Raw genomic sequence first — 13,257 nt, 5'->3', positions numbered from 1 at the left:
AAAAAGAGAGAAAAGTTGTAGTTGTATTAGGTACCTTTGGACAATGGAATATCCTATGTTATGCTAAGTTATAGAACCCTTCATGAACTTATTATTAAGTATTTTGAGTTGGGAGTTGTAGATTTACTTCATTTTATGCACCAGTAGTATTGCAATTGAGAAACTGCACAAAATTCCTGCAGTTTGCTTAGTAAGAACAAAACTAGTTGATCTCCTTTGGAGATGAAATATAATATGCTGTTTGGCAAATAAAAATGAGATCCGTCCAATCTTCTTGTTTAGAATTTATTTTATTGTGTTCTATTTCTCTAGTTTATATTTTTCACCATTAAGAGGTTTAGTTTTGAGATTTGGAAAAATTATGCAAAATAAATTTTACTCAAATCTTTGAATTTTATTATACTTACTTAAATATATCCAAATCCACTTAATTGTTTCAAATAATTGATTTAGAAAATTTAAAATTCTAAATCAATTGAATTACATTTTATTCAGCTAGTCAAGTGCACAATCTTATTCCCTTTAATAACTTTATTCCTTACTAAAAATTAACTCAAATAAGAAAGAATTAAACTGTAATGTACTAAAAAAAACAAAATAATGGGGCACGTGCTCACCCTCACATCCCCTCCCTTGGCAATTCTTGGCATGACAAAGAGGTGCCTTTTTCTGGCCAAGGTGAGAGGAGGAGGGCAGGCCTAGCCCCCTCCCTCTCTTTCTCTCTCTCCCTCCCTCCCTATTTGTTCCCCTTACCCCCTCGAGGAGAGCTCGGCGTCACCCCCTTTCCTTCCACCCTTCTCTCCTCTTTTGAACATTGCTGTGAGTCTTCTCCCTTCTCCTCGACCAGTCGAGGCGCATTGAACACCCCACCCTCGCCCCTTGGGTTGGGCTGGGCCAGCCCGGGCGCAACTGCCTCAGGCTAGCATAACCAGCTCGGTCGCGCCCTCCTTGGGTTGGCTCGACTAGCCCGGCCACATTGAACCCGCCCCGAGTTGGGCTGGCTCGACCAACTCGGGCGTGTTAAGCCTGCCCCAAGCTGGGTTGGGCCAACCTCGACGTAGTTGTCTTGAGCTGGGCGTGACCAGCTTGGTCACGCCCACCTCGGGCTGGCTCGACCAGCTTAGGCGCGTTGAACCCACCTTGGGCTGAGCTACATGTGTTGTGCCTGCTTCGGGCTAGGCTGGGCCAGCCCAGGCACCCCTCCCTATCGGGCTGGCTCGACCGACCCGAGCGTGTTGTACTGCCCTGGGGTGGGTTGGGTCAACCCGGGTGCGCGTGCGCTAAGCTGAGCCTAGCCAGCCCCAGCCCAAGCGCTAGGTTGGCCTAGCGAGCCCCATAAGCTCTTTTAAGCCCCAGCTCGGGGCCGACCGTTATTAGGTGGGGACTGCTCTCTGCTAGGGACTTTTTAGCTAATTTAGGCAAATGGTCTATTCACTCTTAATTTATTACCTGATATATGCATATGACATACTAATCCTTGCATTCTAGCAAAACCTGTCTAATTAGTACGTTGCTTAACATAATTTTTTATTTATTTAATATGATGTGCCGCATGTTTAGGTAACGTTGTTTACTATTCTGTTATGCTAAACTTAACTAACTTTGTCATGACACTTGCACACATACACGACCTGAAAGGGGATGATTCTACGTCTCGGCAATACCCGACACCTCCCCAGCCAAGGTTAAGGGCGAGAGATATTTTTAATAATATATATAGTAGGGCCTACGCTTGAGGTCTTAGTTTGTGGATCCCCGACAATCAGGTAGTCGTTTTGTCGGGTGATGGGCGATTTATTATCGATCGATGAGAATCTACCCCTTAAGGGTGCTTAAATTAGAAAATAAAGGTAGGATGATGTAGACCTACTAGTACCCGATGACACAAAGTAAAGGCGTCCATGAGTGACGGCTCATGAGATTTCTGCACTATGGTGCAATGATGTGAAGCTGCGAGCTTGGAGGGGTCATATCGATGTGCAATACCAACCTCGGTGTGGGCTTATGATTGGGTCCTTAATCTGCAGGGCAGATGATCGATCATGCTGTTCGTCGAGTTATGGGCAGACGATTCTACCGCTAGGGTCTACCCTCCTTTGAAGGCCTGTGTTAGGAGGCATACTATGCATAAAGAATGGATAAACTAATCGTAATCCTTGTGGACCACGCTTGCTAGTTAATGACATATATACTCCATATTATGATGCATATCATCCTATATGATGCACTTTCATGTCTCTTGTTTTGAGCCCGATGTGATAATTATTGCTGATAAATAGTTAGCAATAGTATCACTTGTTGAGCATTAGGCTCATTTTGTGTTGACACTGAATGTAGATTGACTTACCCCTGGCGAGAGACTTGGCAGCTGCTAGCTAGTAGGGCAATGGCCCATTTTTTTAGTTTAGTTTCATGTTTTATTCTAAACTTATAATCAGATATCTATATCCCAATTTTGTAGCTACTTTGATCATGTACTCTAATTGGGGACGTTTACCATTCTATTGTATCATGGATGGATTTGTTGTGGCCTAGAGGCCCTTTCTTCGTGTTCCGCTTAAATTATTTGGATTCCTTGTTTTGATAGTGTGTTGTTGAGCTTCTAAATTCCCATCTGACCCTTACGTGAGGGGTAAGCCCTGTGAGAGTCACGTGGCGATATTGAGGTGTTACATAAATAAAACTTTATTCCTTGCTGAGAAGTAACACAAATAAGAAAGAAGCAAACAAGTGCACAATTTTATTCTCTCTAAAACCTCTAACAATTCTGATTCCTTACTGATTTCAGCTGATGTAACCATATCGTTGATTAGAGAGAAAGGAGCAAAGAATATAGCAACTTTATTCCTTACTAATTCACAGATCGTTGGCTACGAGTATTATACTTTTCGTGCTCTACTCATCATTCCCCTCTCTTTTCTCTCTTAAGGGTGAAAAGGATAAAATAGAGAAATAGAACATAATAAAATAAATTCTAACATCTTATTTCACACTTTCTTTTTTCAGTTTCTAAAATTATTTCGTATTACAAAAATATTATTTTCAATATATAGAACTATAAATACATTACTTTTAGATATTGAAGTTAATTCGACCCGCTCTTGAATGGAGGCGGGAGTTCAAACACAGGCGCAGTGAGTGTTTTCAATCGTGATTTGCTCTCTCTCTCGCTTGCTCGTTGTTTTGATGTGAAGTAAATAAAAGAAACCTATTGTAAATAAATTTTCCAGCATCGTCGTATCCTCTTAATTCAATCGTAACTAACCACCAAATTATATAGAAGTATCTTATAATGATGGCATTAATTGAAGCCAAGGTAGAAGGATCGACATCATCATCTTCATCATCCCTAACTCCAAGCAGAGAAAGAGGTTCTGTTCAGTGGTTGAATGGTCAGGATATATAGGCATCTCCAAATGGTGCAGTTTTCTGAATCATAAGAGAACCCACAATTCCATAACTTAGCAAAGCTTTATTCCATTGTTCGTAGATATCAAATACATAACATCTGTTACAATGCAAACATAGCAGCAAGTACTACTAATAGGCCGGTTTGCATCCAACCATTATTTCTCGTTCCACAACAATTCACTGGAGGGTATAAATCATAACAACCACCACATCAACCTAAAGTATTTTATTCGACTGCTTCTGGAACCATTAATTTCTGGTGCGCTCCACAACTGCTGCAACCTTCCTTCCTTCCTTCCTTCCTGGATAATAAGCTGAGCAAAACAAATAGGAATGCATGGGTAGCTATCACAAAGACAATGTTCTTAAAGTGAAGAGAGTAAGTGGTCACAGATAAACTTAATTGAATGCGTAATTATTTTCCAGCATGGCTAGATCCTGACCGAAATCATAGCTTGAGTTTATATTCTAACGACATCAAGTACGTTGTATGATCCAGAGGAATAAGATTGTCATTAATTAAATTTAATTAGTACCCCTCTTTTTAAAGTGGATAGCAAGAGGAGGAACATAAATTGCAATATTAACCAAAAGAGACAAAAGAAGAGGGGACATGCATATATGCGGCGGTAATAGATCCATTGATGAGAATTAATAACCAATTAAGAGGGAGGAAAACTTGCTTACAAGCAGAAGCTTCAAACATGCATCTTGGATCTCTCTAGTTATGATCAAATATATATATGTGAGGAATATGGGCGATCTTGGGCCAGTCCTCACCGTTTGGACTCCGGCACCGCTCCTTCAAGACTGGGCACTCCAATATTGAAATACTCTCAAGTGACTCAGGCAGATGATCCGGCAGAGACAAGATACCTGGGCAATTATAAATAATCAACCCCTCGAGTGCTGTGAGGGGAGATAGTGACAGGGATGCTAGGGATGGACAATCATGGAATATAAGGCTGGCGAGGTTGGGTAGATCTCCAGCACCAACGACGAAGCTCTTCATTCTACTGCATTTGCTGATATTGAGTCGTTGAAGCGAAGGTGGAACGATGGCCCTACCACCACCTTCACCGGCTGGCATCACCATCTCCAACTCCAAGCAATCATAGTCACAAAGTGTGAGCTCTTCCAAGGAGGGAAGGGCGTACAAACCTCCGACCAATTTAAGCCGAGGGCAGTTAGAAATGTGTAGACCAGTTAGTGAAATCAGGTGACGTAGGATCTCCTCAGATGGAAGGGTTGTTATTGTGTTGATTTTTTTTAAGCTCAAGGATTCGAGAGAAGTCAGCCTTTTTAGGGACTGAGAGAGTGCCCCCTCTGTGATATCACAAGACTCTATACTTAAAACTTGAAGTGATGAGGGCAAGATCAATTCCATCTTCTTTTTTGCCCCGAAGATATCTTCTATTCTCTCCTCTACCTCTTCCTTTGACACGAATACTAGTGATCCACAAGAAGATATATTTAAGAAAGTAAGACTCGGAGGAAGCGAAGAAAACTTCCTGAGGTTAGGAAGATCCCAAATTCTCAGATTCTGGCAATCAGGAAACAAGTCACCTATGGGTGGAAGAACTTCCAATGAGGTGCAATTCTGAAACTCGAGAGACCTCAGATTCTGTAGGCATCCTTGTCGTAGCAAACCAGCTTGGGGCAGGCTTAACATGTCCGAGTTGGTCGAGCCAGCCCAACTCGGGGCGGGTTCAATGTGGCCGGGCTAGTCGAGCCAACCCGAGGAGGGCGCGACCGAGCTAGTTATGCTAGCCTGAGGCAGTTGCGCCCGGGCTGGCCGAGCCCAACCCAAGGGGCGAGGGTGGGGTGTTCAATGCGCCCCGGCTGGTCGAGGAGAAGGGAGAAGACTCACAGCAATGTTCAAAAAGGGAGAGAAAGGTGGAAGGAAAGGGGGTGATGCCGAGCTCTCCTCGAGGGGGTAGGGGGAACAAATAGGGAGGGAGGGAGAGAGAGAAAGAGAGCGAGAGGGAGGGGGCTAGGCTTGCCCTCCTCCTCTCACCTTGGCCAGAAAAAGGCACCTCTTTGTCATGCCAAGAATTGCCAAGGGAGGGGATGTGAGGGTGAGCACATGTGAAATAAGATCTAATTCTACGAAGTATGCTGAAACGGTAGGAGTAGTATTAGTGTAATAAATTAAGAATAAATTAAATTTATTAAAGGTCATATCATTAATAATTTTTTAAATGTCAATTTTTCATGTGTTTATGAGAAGGTAATCAAAATGCAAACTATGCCACTAATCTAAGTGCTCAGTTGATCGTATATGAAATTAACTTTTTTTTATAAATATATGTAATTATACTAAATCAAAACATGCATTTGTTTACAAAACTCTCCTTTCTATGTAATTAAAAAATGTTCTTCTCATGTAATATCTATAATTGATTTTGGACCAGACTCCCCTACTCTATTAATTATTTTCAAATTTCTCTTGTTGATCACTTGTTATCAGTTTCTAAATACAAGATGAACTTGACAAATAAGTGAGGAGCGGGTGTTTCTAGACTTATTTTTCAATGAAAAGATCTTTATTATACTTTATTGAAGTATAATGGAAGAGTTGGCATGCAATTAGGGCTATCAAAATAATTAAGCCGACTCGAGCTCGGCTCAAGTTCGATTCGATAATGCTCGATTAAGCTCAGCTCAAAAATAGGTTGAGCCGAGCTTGATCATTAAAGCTAGGCTCAAAATTAAATTCGAGCCAAGCTTTATCCCGAGCCGGCTCGATCGCGTCGGCTCGATAAGGCTCGAATATATATATATATATATATATATATATATATATATATATATATATATATATATATATTAAACTAATATGAACCATCAGATCAAATCCTTTCACCTATTTAGAATTTCAGTCATTATTTTCTGACACAATTATCTTTATTATTTGTAATTTATATTTTGGTTGCTTGTAGTTTTTTGACACAATTATCTTTGTTAATTATAATTTATATTTTAGTTGCTTGTAGTTTTCTAACTCATTTTTATTGCTTGTAATTTATATTTTGGTAATATATATATCTTTATAGTTGAATTAGGTTTTATTTTAAGCTTGATTCAAGCCTAAATTAATTCAAACTTGTTCAAGTTTGAAAATGGTTTGAAATTAATAAGACTTGAAATTGCTAATTAAGCAGCTCATTTAAACTCAAAATTGGTTCGCGTTTGAAATTGGCTCGGATTGAAATTGTTTCAATTCAAGCTTAGATCATAAAAATAAGTTCGAAATTAATTTCAATTTAAGTTTGATTAGAGCCGGACTCGATCAAGCTCGGCTCGTTTACACCCCTACATGCAATGCTGCTGCTATTGCTTGAATGCATTCTTTATAAGGTTTTTTTTTATATTAAAAAAAAAGAAGAGAAAAGTTGTAGTTGTATTAGGTACCTTGGGACAATGGAATATCCTATGTTATGCTAAGTTATAGAACCCTTCATGCACTTATTATTAAGTATTTTGAGTTGGGAGTTGTAGATTTACTTCATCTCATGCACCACCAGTAGTATTGCAATTGAGAAACTGCACAAAATTCCTGCAGTTTGCTACTAAGTAATAAGAAGAAAACTAGTTGATCTCCTTTGGAGATGAAATATAATATAATATGCTGTTTGGCAAATAAAAGTGAGATTTATCCGATCTTCTTGTTTAGAAAGTGGTTAAAATTTATCTTATTACGTTCTATTTCTCTATTTTATCTTTCACCGTTAAGAGGAAAAAGAGCTTAACTATATAAGGGTTATCTTTGAGATTTAGAAAAACTTACATAAGTGTGAAATAAATTTTACTCAAATCTTTGAATTTTATTATACTTACTTAAATCTTATCCAAATCCACTGAATTGTTTCAAATAAATGATTTAGAAAATTTAAAGTTCTAAATCAATTGAATTGCAGTTTATTCAGCTAGTCTAACAACTTTATTCCTTACTAATCAATTTCGTTGTATCCTTGATCAAGAAGAAAGAAGCAAGTGTACAATCTTATTCTCTCTAACTTTATTTGTTACTAAGAAGTAACTCCAATAGAAAGGAGCAAACGAAACTTCATTTCTTGCTAAGAAGTAACGCAAATAAGAAAGAAGCAAATGAGTGCACAACTTTATTTTCTCTATGACTTCTAACAACTCTGATTCCTTACTAATTTATACTATTGTAATTTATTATACAGTTGATTTATAAAGAAAGGGGCAAAGAATATAGCAACTTTATTCCTTACTAATTCACACATCATTGGCAACGAATCTCCCTAATACTTTTCGTGCTCTACTCGCCATTCCCTCTCTTTTAATCCACTACTATATTTTGCATGGTTCTCTCCATCTCTTATCCAAATCCACTGAATTGTTTCAAATAAATAATTTAGATAATTTAAAATTCTAGTTCAATTGAATTACAGTTTATTCAGTTAGTCTAACAACTTTATGCCTTCTAATTTTTTTTATATCCTTGATCAAGAAGAAAAAAGCAAACAAGTGCACAATCTTATACTGTCTAACAATTTTATTCCTTATTAAGAAGTAACTCGAAGCAAACAAAACTTTATTTGTTGCTAAAATATAACACAAATAAGAAAGAAGCAAACAAAACTTTATTCATTGCCGAGAAGTAATGTAAATAAAAAAGAAGTAAACAAAACTTTATTCCATGCTTAGAAGTAACACAAATAATAAAGAAGCAAACAAGTACACAATTTTATTCTCTCTGTAACCTCTAACAACTCTGATTCCTTACTAATTTCCGCCAATACAATTATATCCTTGATTAGAGAGAATGAGCAAAGAATATAGCAACTTTATTCCTCGCTAATTCACACATCGTTAGCAATGAATACTCCTTATACTTTTCGTGCTCTGCTCGCCATTCCCCTCTCTTTAAATCTACCACCTTCTTTTGCATGCTTTTCTCCATCTTTTATCCACGTTTCTATCTTCACAATTCTTTCATTGCTAGTATTCACTAAATATTATGGCTGAGGCATTACTAATTGAGGGAGCGAAATCGGTGGCATCTACTATCATTGAAAGCCTACTCAAAGAGGCCTTCTCCTACCTCAGCTCCGATCTCTCATCTAAGCTACGACATCTGGAGACTACCATCCTTCCCCAGTTCCAGCTCATGATCAAGGCTGCGGAGAGGAGCAATAAGCACAAGGGCGAGCTAGAGCAATGGCTGAGGAAGCTTAAAGATGCTCGTTATGAAGCTGAAGACACGCTGGACTTGTATAGATACCAACTCCTTAAGGAGAAGGTGTCTGATCTCAATACTCATCCTGCACTCGGACGATTTAAGAAAGTTGCACGAAAGGTAATTAACACTAGGCTATCCATTTTGTCCCCTCAAAAGATGAAGTTAATAAAAAGTCTGAACAAGTTAGAGAAGATCGCTAATGAAGCCAAGACATTCCGTAAACTCTTGGGAATGCAAACTGAAGACGTCAACACCGCTCCTAATTTGAGTATCGAAAGACCATCAAATGTCACTACCTCCCTCCCTCCATCCAAAGTGTTTGGGCGAGAAGGAGAGCGTGACGAGATAATAGATAAGTATTTACTGGACCAATATGAAGCTTCTGAAGTTGGAAAGAACTACTCGGTTGTTGCCATTGTGGGCATCGGGGGGGCTGGTAAGACTACTCTTGCAAAACTCGTCTACAATGATCAAAGAGTAGCTCAACATTTTGATATCAAGTTGTGGGTATGCGTGTCTCGCAAGCTTGACGTCTTTAGGCACACAAGAGAGATGATAGAGTCTTCTTCCATAGATGAATGTCCTCATATGGAGAATCTTGATGCGCTTCAAAAATGGCTTGCAAATCAAATAAAATTAAAAAAGGTCTTGCTTGTATTAGATGATGTTTGGTGCCACAAGACTGTGAATGAGGAGGACTGGGAGAATCTTCTTGCTCCTCTAGCTACTGCTGGGAAGAGGGGGAGCAAGATCTTGGTGACTACAAGAAAAGATACATTGCCAATGGCCTTACAGCCCCAATATAGTATGCAGTTAAGAGATCTTGAAGAGAATGATATATTTTCACTTTTCAAGCATCATGCATTTGGTGGCACCAAATCAATTGACAAGCATCTACAAGAGGAGCTAGAGAATATAGAGAAGCAGATTGTGCAAAAGCTGCATAGATCTCCTTTGGCAACAAAAGCAGTGGGTGGGCAACTGAGTAAAAATCTAGAAACCAACTTTTGGAGAGCTGCTCTTGATCGAGACAATTTGTGTGACACTCAGCAAGCTCTAATATGGAGTTATCAGCAGCTAGATGCTCCCCTCCAACATTGTTTCTCCTATTTCAGTCTATTTCCTAAAGGCAGTGGCTATGGTGCAGAAGATATAGTTTACCGATGGATTGCTGAAGGTTTTATCAACTCATCGAACAATAGTATGAGACTAGAGGACATAGGAAAGAGCTACTTAGATGAGTTAGTATCCGGTTCTTCCTTGCAATTTGAGGGTTATGCATTTTATATTATGCATGATTTATTTCATGATTTGGCTGAAAATATTTCAAAGACAGATTATTTGAGAATAGAGGATGATCAGGTAGAAGAAATCCCTTCAACAATCCGCCATTTGTATATTTTGGAAGAAAGTTTATTGGAGAACAACATGAGTTTCAATAAATTAGAAAACCTACGTACTCTCGTCATTCAAGGTTCAACTAGCTCTTGTGCCATTGATCAAATGTTTGCAGCAATTAAGAAGTGCAAGAAACTACGTGTTTTAGATCTATCTTGGACGAGCATAGAAACACTGCCGAAATATATAGGATATCTAAAGCATCTGCGCTACCTGAATCTTGAAATGACTGGAGTGGATGACTTGCCTGTGGAATTGGGTAAGCTTTACCATTTACAAGTTGTTAGTATTTATCCTTACCGTGCTACTACTTTTCCAACAAGTGTGAAAAATCTTATCAATTTGCGGCATTTTGTGGGGAATAATGAAACACCGACAACAATACCTTATATGGGGAGGAGGTTAACCTCCCTCCAAACATTACCAAAATTTCATGTAAAGAAGGAGAAGGGTTATGATATAGGTCAGCTAAGGGACCTGAACGAGCTCCGAGGATCGCTAAGCATTGAGAATCTAGAGAATATTGAACGGAAGGAAAAGGCGGTTGAAGCCAATCTCAAAAACAAAAACTATCTCAAGAGTTTGGAGTTGAAGTGGCAAAATGAAGAGGAGAGGGATTTGGATAGGAGGGATTTGGATAGGGAGGTTCTCGAGGGCCTCCGACCACATCCCAATCTAACAAGTTTGTCCATCGATGGCTACACATCTCCCCAGTATCCAAATTGGTTGCTACGACAAGGATGCCTACGGAATCTGAGGTCTCTCACATTTAAGAATTGCACCTCATTGGATGTTCTTCCACCCATTGATGACTTGTTTCGTCATTTCGAGAGTTTGACAATTGAGTATCTTCCCAACTTCAGGAAGTTTTCTTCGCTTCCTTCGTGTCTTAAGGACTTTGAGATATCTTCTTTTGGGTCACTAGTATTCGTTTCAAAGGAAGAGGCAGAGGAGAGAAGAGAAGATATCTTTGGAGGGAAGGAGAAGATTGAATTGATCTTGCCCTCAACGCTTCAAAGTCTCAAGATAAAGTCTTGTGATATCACAGAGGGGGCACTCTCTCAGTCCCTAGAAAGGCTGACTTCTCTCGAATCCTTGGAGTTAAATCATATCAGCACAATAACAACCCTTCCATCTGAGGAGATCCTGCATCACCTGATTTCACTAACTGAATTAAAAATTTCTTTCTGCTCTCAGCTTAAATTGGTCGAAGGCTTACATGCCCTTCACTCCTTGAAATTTCTTTTGTTTGAGTCTTGCCCTTGCTTGGAGTGGGAGATGGTGATGCCAACTGGTGAAGGTGGTGGTAGCGGCATCCTTCCACCTTCGCTTCAAAAACTCGACATCACGGGATGCAGAAGCATGAAGAGCTTCGCCGTTGGCGCCGGAGATCTACCCAACCTCACCAGCCTTAGATTGTGCGATTGTCCATCTCTAGCATCACTGTCATTGTCTCGTCTCACACCACTCGAGCAGTTGATCATCGGTGATTGCCCTGGTATCTTGGCTCTGCCGGATTATCTGCCTGAGTCACTTTGGAGTATTTGCATATGGGGGTGCCCAGTCTTGAAGGAGAGGTGCGGAAATCCAAACGGTGAGGACTGGCCCAAGATCGCCCATATTCGTTACAAAACTATTTGGAATTATTAGATAGATCCAAGATGCATGTTTGAAGCTTGTGCTGGTAAGTAAGTTTTCCTCCCCCTTAATTGGTTATTAATTCTCATCAATTTGGATTTGTTCGTGCCTGCCTCTGTTACTGCCGCATATATGCACGACCCCTCTTTCTTTTGTCTCTTTTGGTTAATATTGCAATTTATATTCCTCCTCTTGCTATCTACTTGACTAGTAAATTAATTCCCATGTATATATAGGATTGCCATTGAGCATCTTATCGAAATTTTTATTAGGAAAATTTAGAAAGATAGATCTAAAGAGCAGTATTAAATAACTTGGCAATCAGCGTATTAAGACAATCATGGAGATACATCCCTAAAATCCTTAAAAGTTTTATAACTTTTTATCTATTTGGCAAAAATATAGTGCTCTTGATTTGTAACTGCTCCCCATGCATTCCGAATCTTCGTTCTGTTTTTAGACTTATTTTTTCAAGTAAATTAAGTGTCTTTCTTAATGGCAGTTGAAAGTGTCATGAAGGAAGGTTGCAGCAGTTGTGGAGCGCACCAGAAATTAATGGTTCCATAAGCAGTTGAATAAAAATCTTTAGCTTGATGTCGTGGTTGTTATGATTTATGATTTATACTCTCCTAAAGTACTCTACTAATGGAAGAGTTGGCATGCAATGTTGCTGCTATGTATGGTATGTCAGTGGATTGTTGTAGAACTAGAAATAATGGTTGAATGCAAACTGCCTATTAGTAGTACTTGCTGCTACGTTTGCCTTGTAACACATGTTATGTATTTGGTTATCTGTGGACATGCAATGGAATAAAACCTTGCTTTGCTATGCTACGTTTTGAAATTTTGGGTTCACTTATGATTCATAAACTGCACCATTTGGAGATCCTTATATATCCTGACAATTCAACCACTGAACAGAGCCTCCTCCTCTGCTTGGAGTTAGGGAGGATGAAGATGATGATGCCCCTCCTTCTACTACCTTGGCTTCAATTAATGCCATCATTCTAAGAACATTACTACTTCTCTATAGTTTGGTAGTTAGATATGATTGAATTCAGTTTCTTTTATTACTCAAAGAGTGTTTGTTATCTATAACATCTCTCACCCACCTTTTCAGGTGACTTGTTTCTTTGCAAGTCGGCAGGACTGATTGTCCCTTCACCGACTTTAGACCCTTTAAACTGTTATTCAATTCTATTTATTTTTCATAACATGTCTACCTTATTAATTATAAAAATAATCTCTAAATTGTCATTTCCGTTGGTTATCCATTAGATTTTTTTCGTTAAAAATATAAAATGTGACAGTCACATAATCAATTTTAGATTTATAGAGACCCTTATTATTCATAAATCAAAATTTTGATTAATATAAATCGATTTATTAAAAGGGTGTGTGTTCGTATGACTTTAGAGTGCAGTGTGATTTTAGGCAAAACCTCACAGTGGTACAATTTATAATTTAATTTGATCACTTTAATAATTTTATAACATTCAATTTTTTTTTAATGTGTTTTTGAGAACGTAATTAAAATGCAAATTATGCCACTAATCTAAGTGGTTAGATGATCGTATATGAAAATTAAAATTAAAAGA

The 13,257-nt window shown here is 38.7% G+C and overlaps 2 protein-coding genes across 2 annotated transcripts; one reads left to right on the top strand and one right to left on the bottom strand.

Annotated features, from left to right (window-relative positions):
- Positions 1-3,553: 3,553 nt before the first annotated feature.
- Positions 3,554-5,458, bottom strand: LOC140769087 (uncharacterized). Its single transcript, XM_073109647.1, has 2 exons — positions 4,099-5,458; positions 3,554-3,725 (listed from the first exon to the last, which is right to left on the bottom strand). The coding sequence occupies exon 1, from the start codon at positions 5,081-5,083 to the stop codon at positions 4,133-4,135; it is 951 nt and encodes a 316-aa protein (XP_072965748.1). The 5' UTR covers positions 5,084-5,458; the 3' UTR covers positions 3,554-3,725; positions 4,099-4,132.
- A 2,701-nt stretch (positions 5,459-8,159) lies between these two features.
- On the top strand, positions 8,160-12,448 carry LOC140768336 (disease resistance protein RGA2-like). Its single transcript, XM_073108590.1, has 2 exons — positions 8,160-11,705; positions 12,162-12,448. Exon 1 carries the CDS (start codon positions 8,402-8,404, stop codon positions 11,669-11,671), a length of 3,270 nt encoding a protein of 1,089 aa, XP_072964691.1. The 5' UTR covers positions 8,160-8,401; the 3' UTR covers positions 11,672-11,705; positions 12,162-12,448.
- The last annotated feature ends 809 nt before the right edge of the window (positions 12,449-13,257 follow it).

Source organism: Typha angustifolia, chromosome 10, assembly GCF_048772165.1.
Source record: "Typha angustifolia cultivar Huaian chromosome 10, ASM4877216v1, whole genome shotgun sequence".
In the NCBI taxonomy this organism is placed as follows: Eukaryota; Viridiplantae; Streptophyta; class Magnoliopsida; order Poales; family Typhaceae; genus Typha; species Typha angustifolia.
Note: the sequence above shows the minus strand (reverse complement) of the source record. Positions and strands in the feature narration are given on the sequence as shown.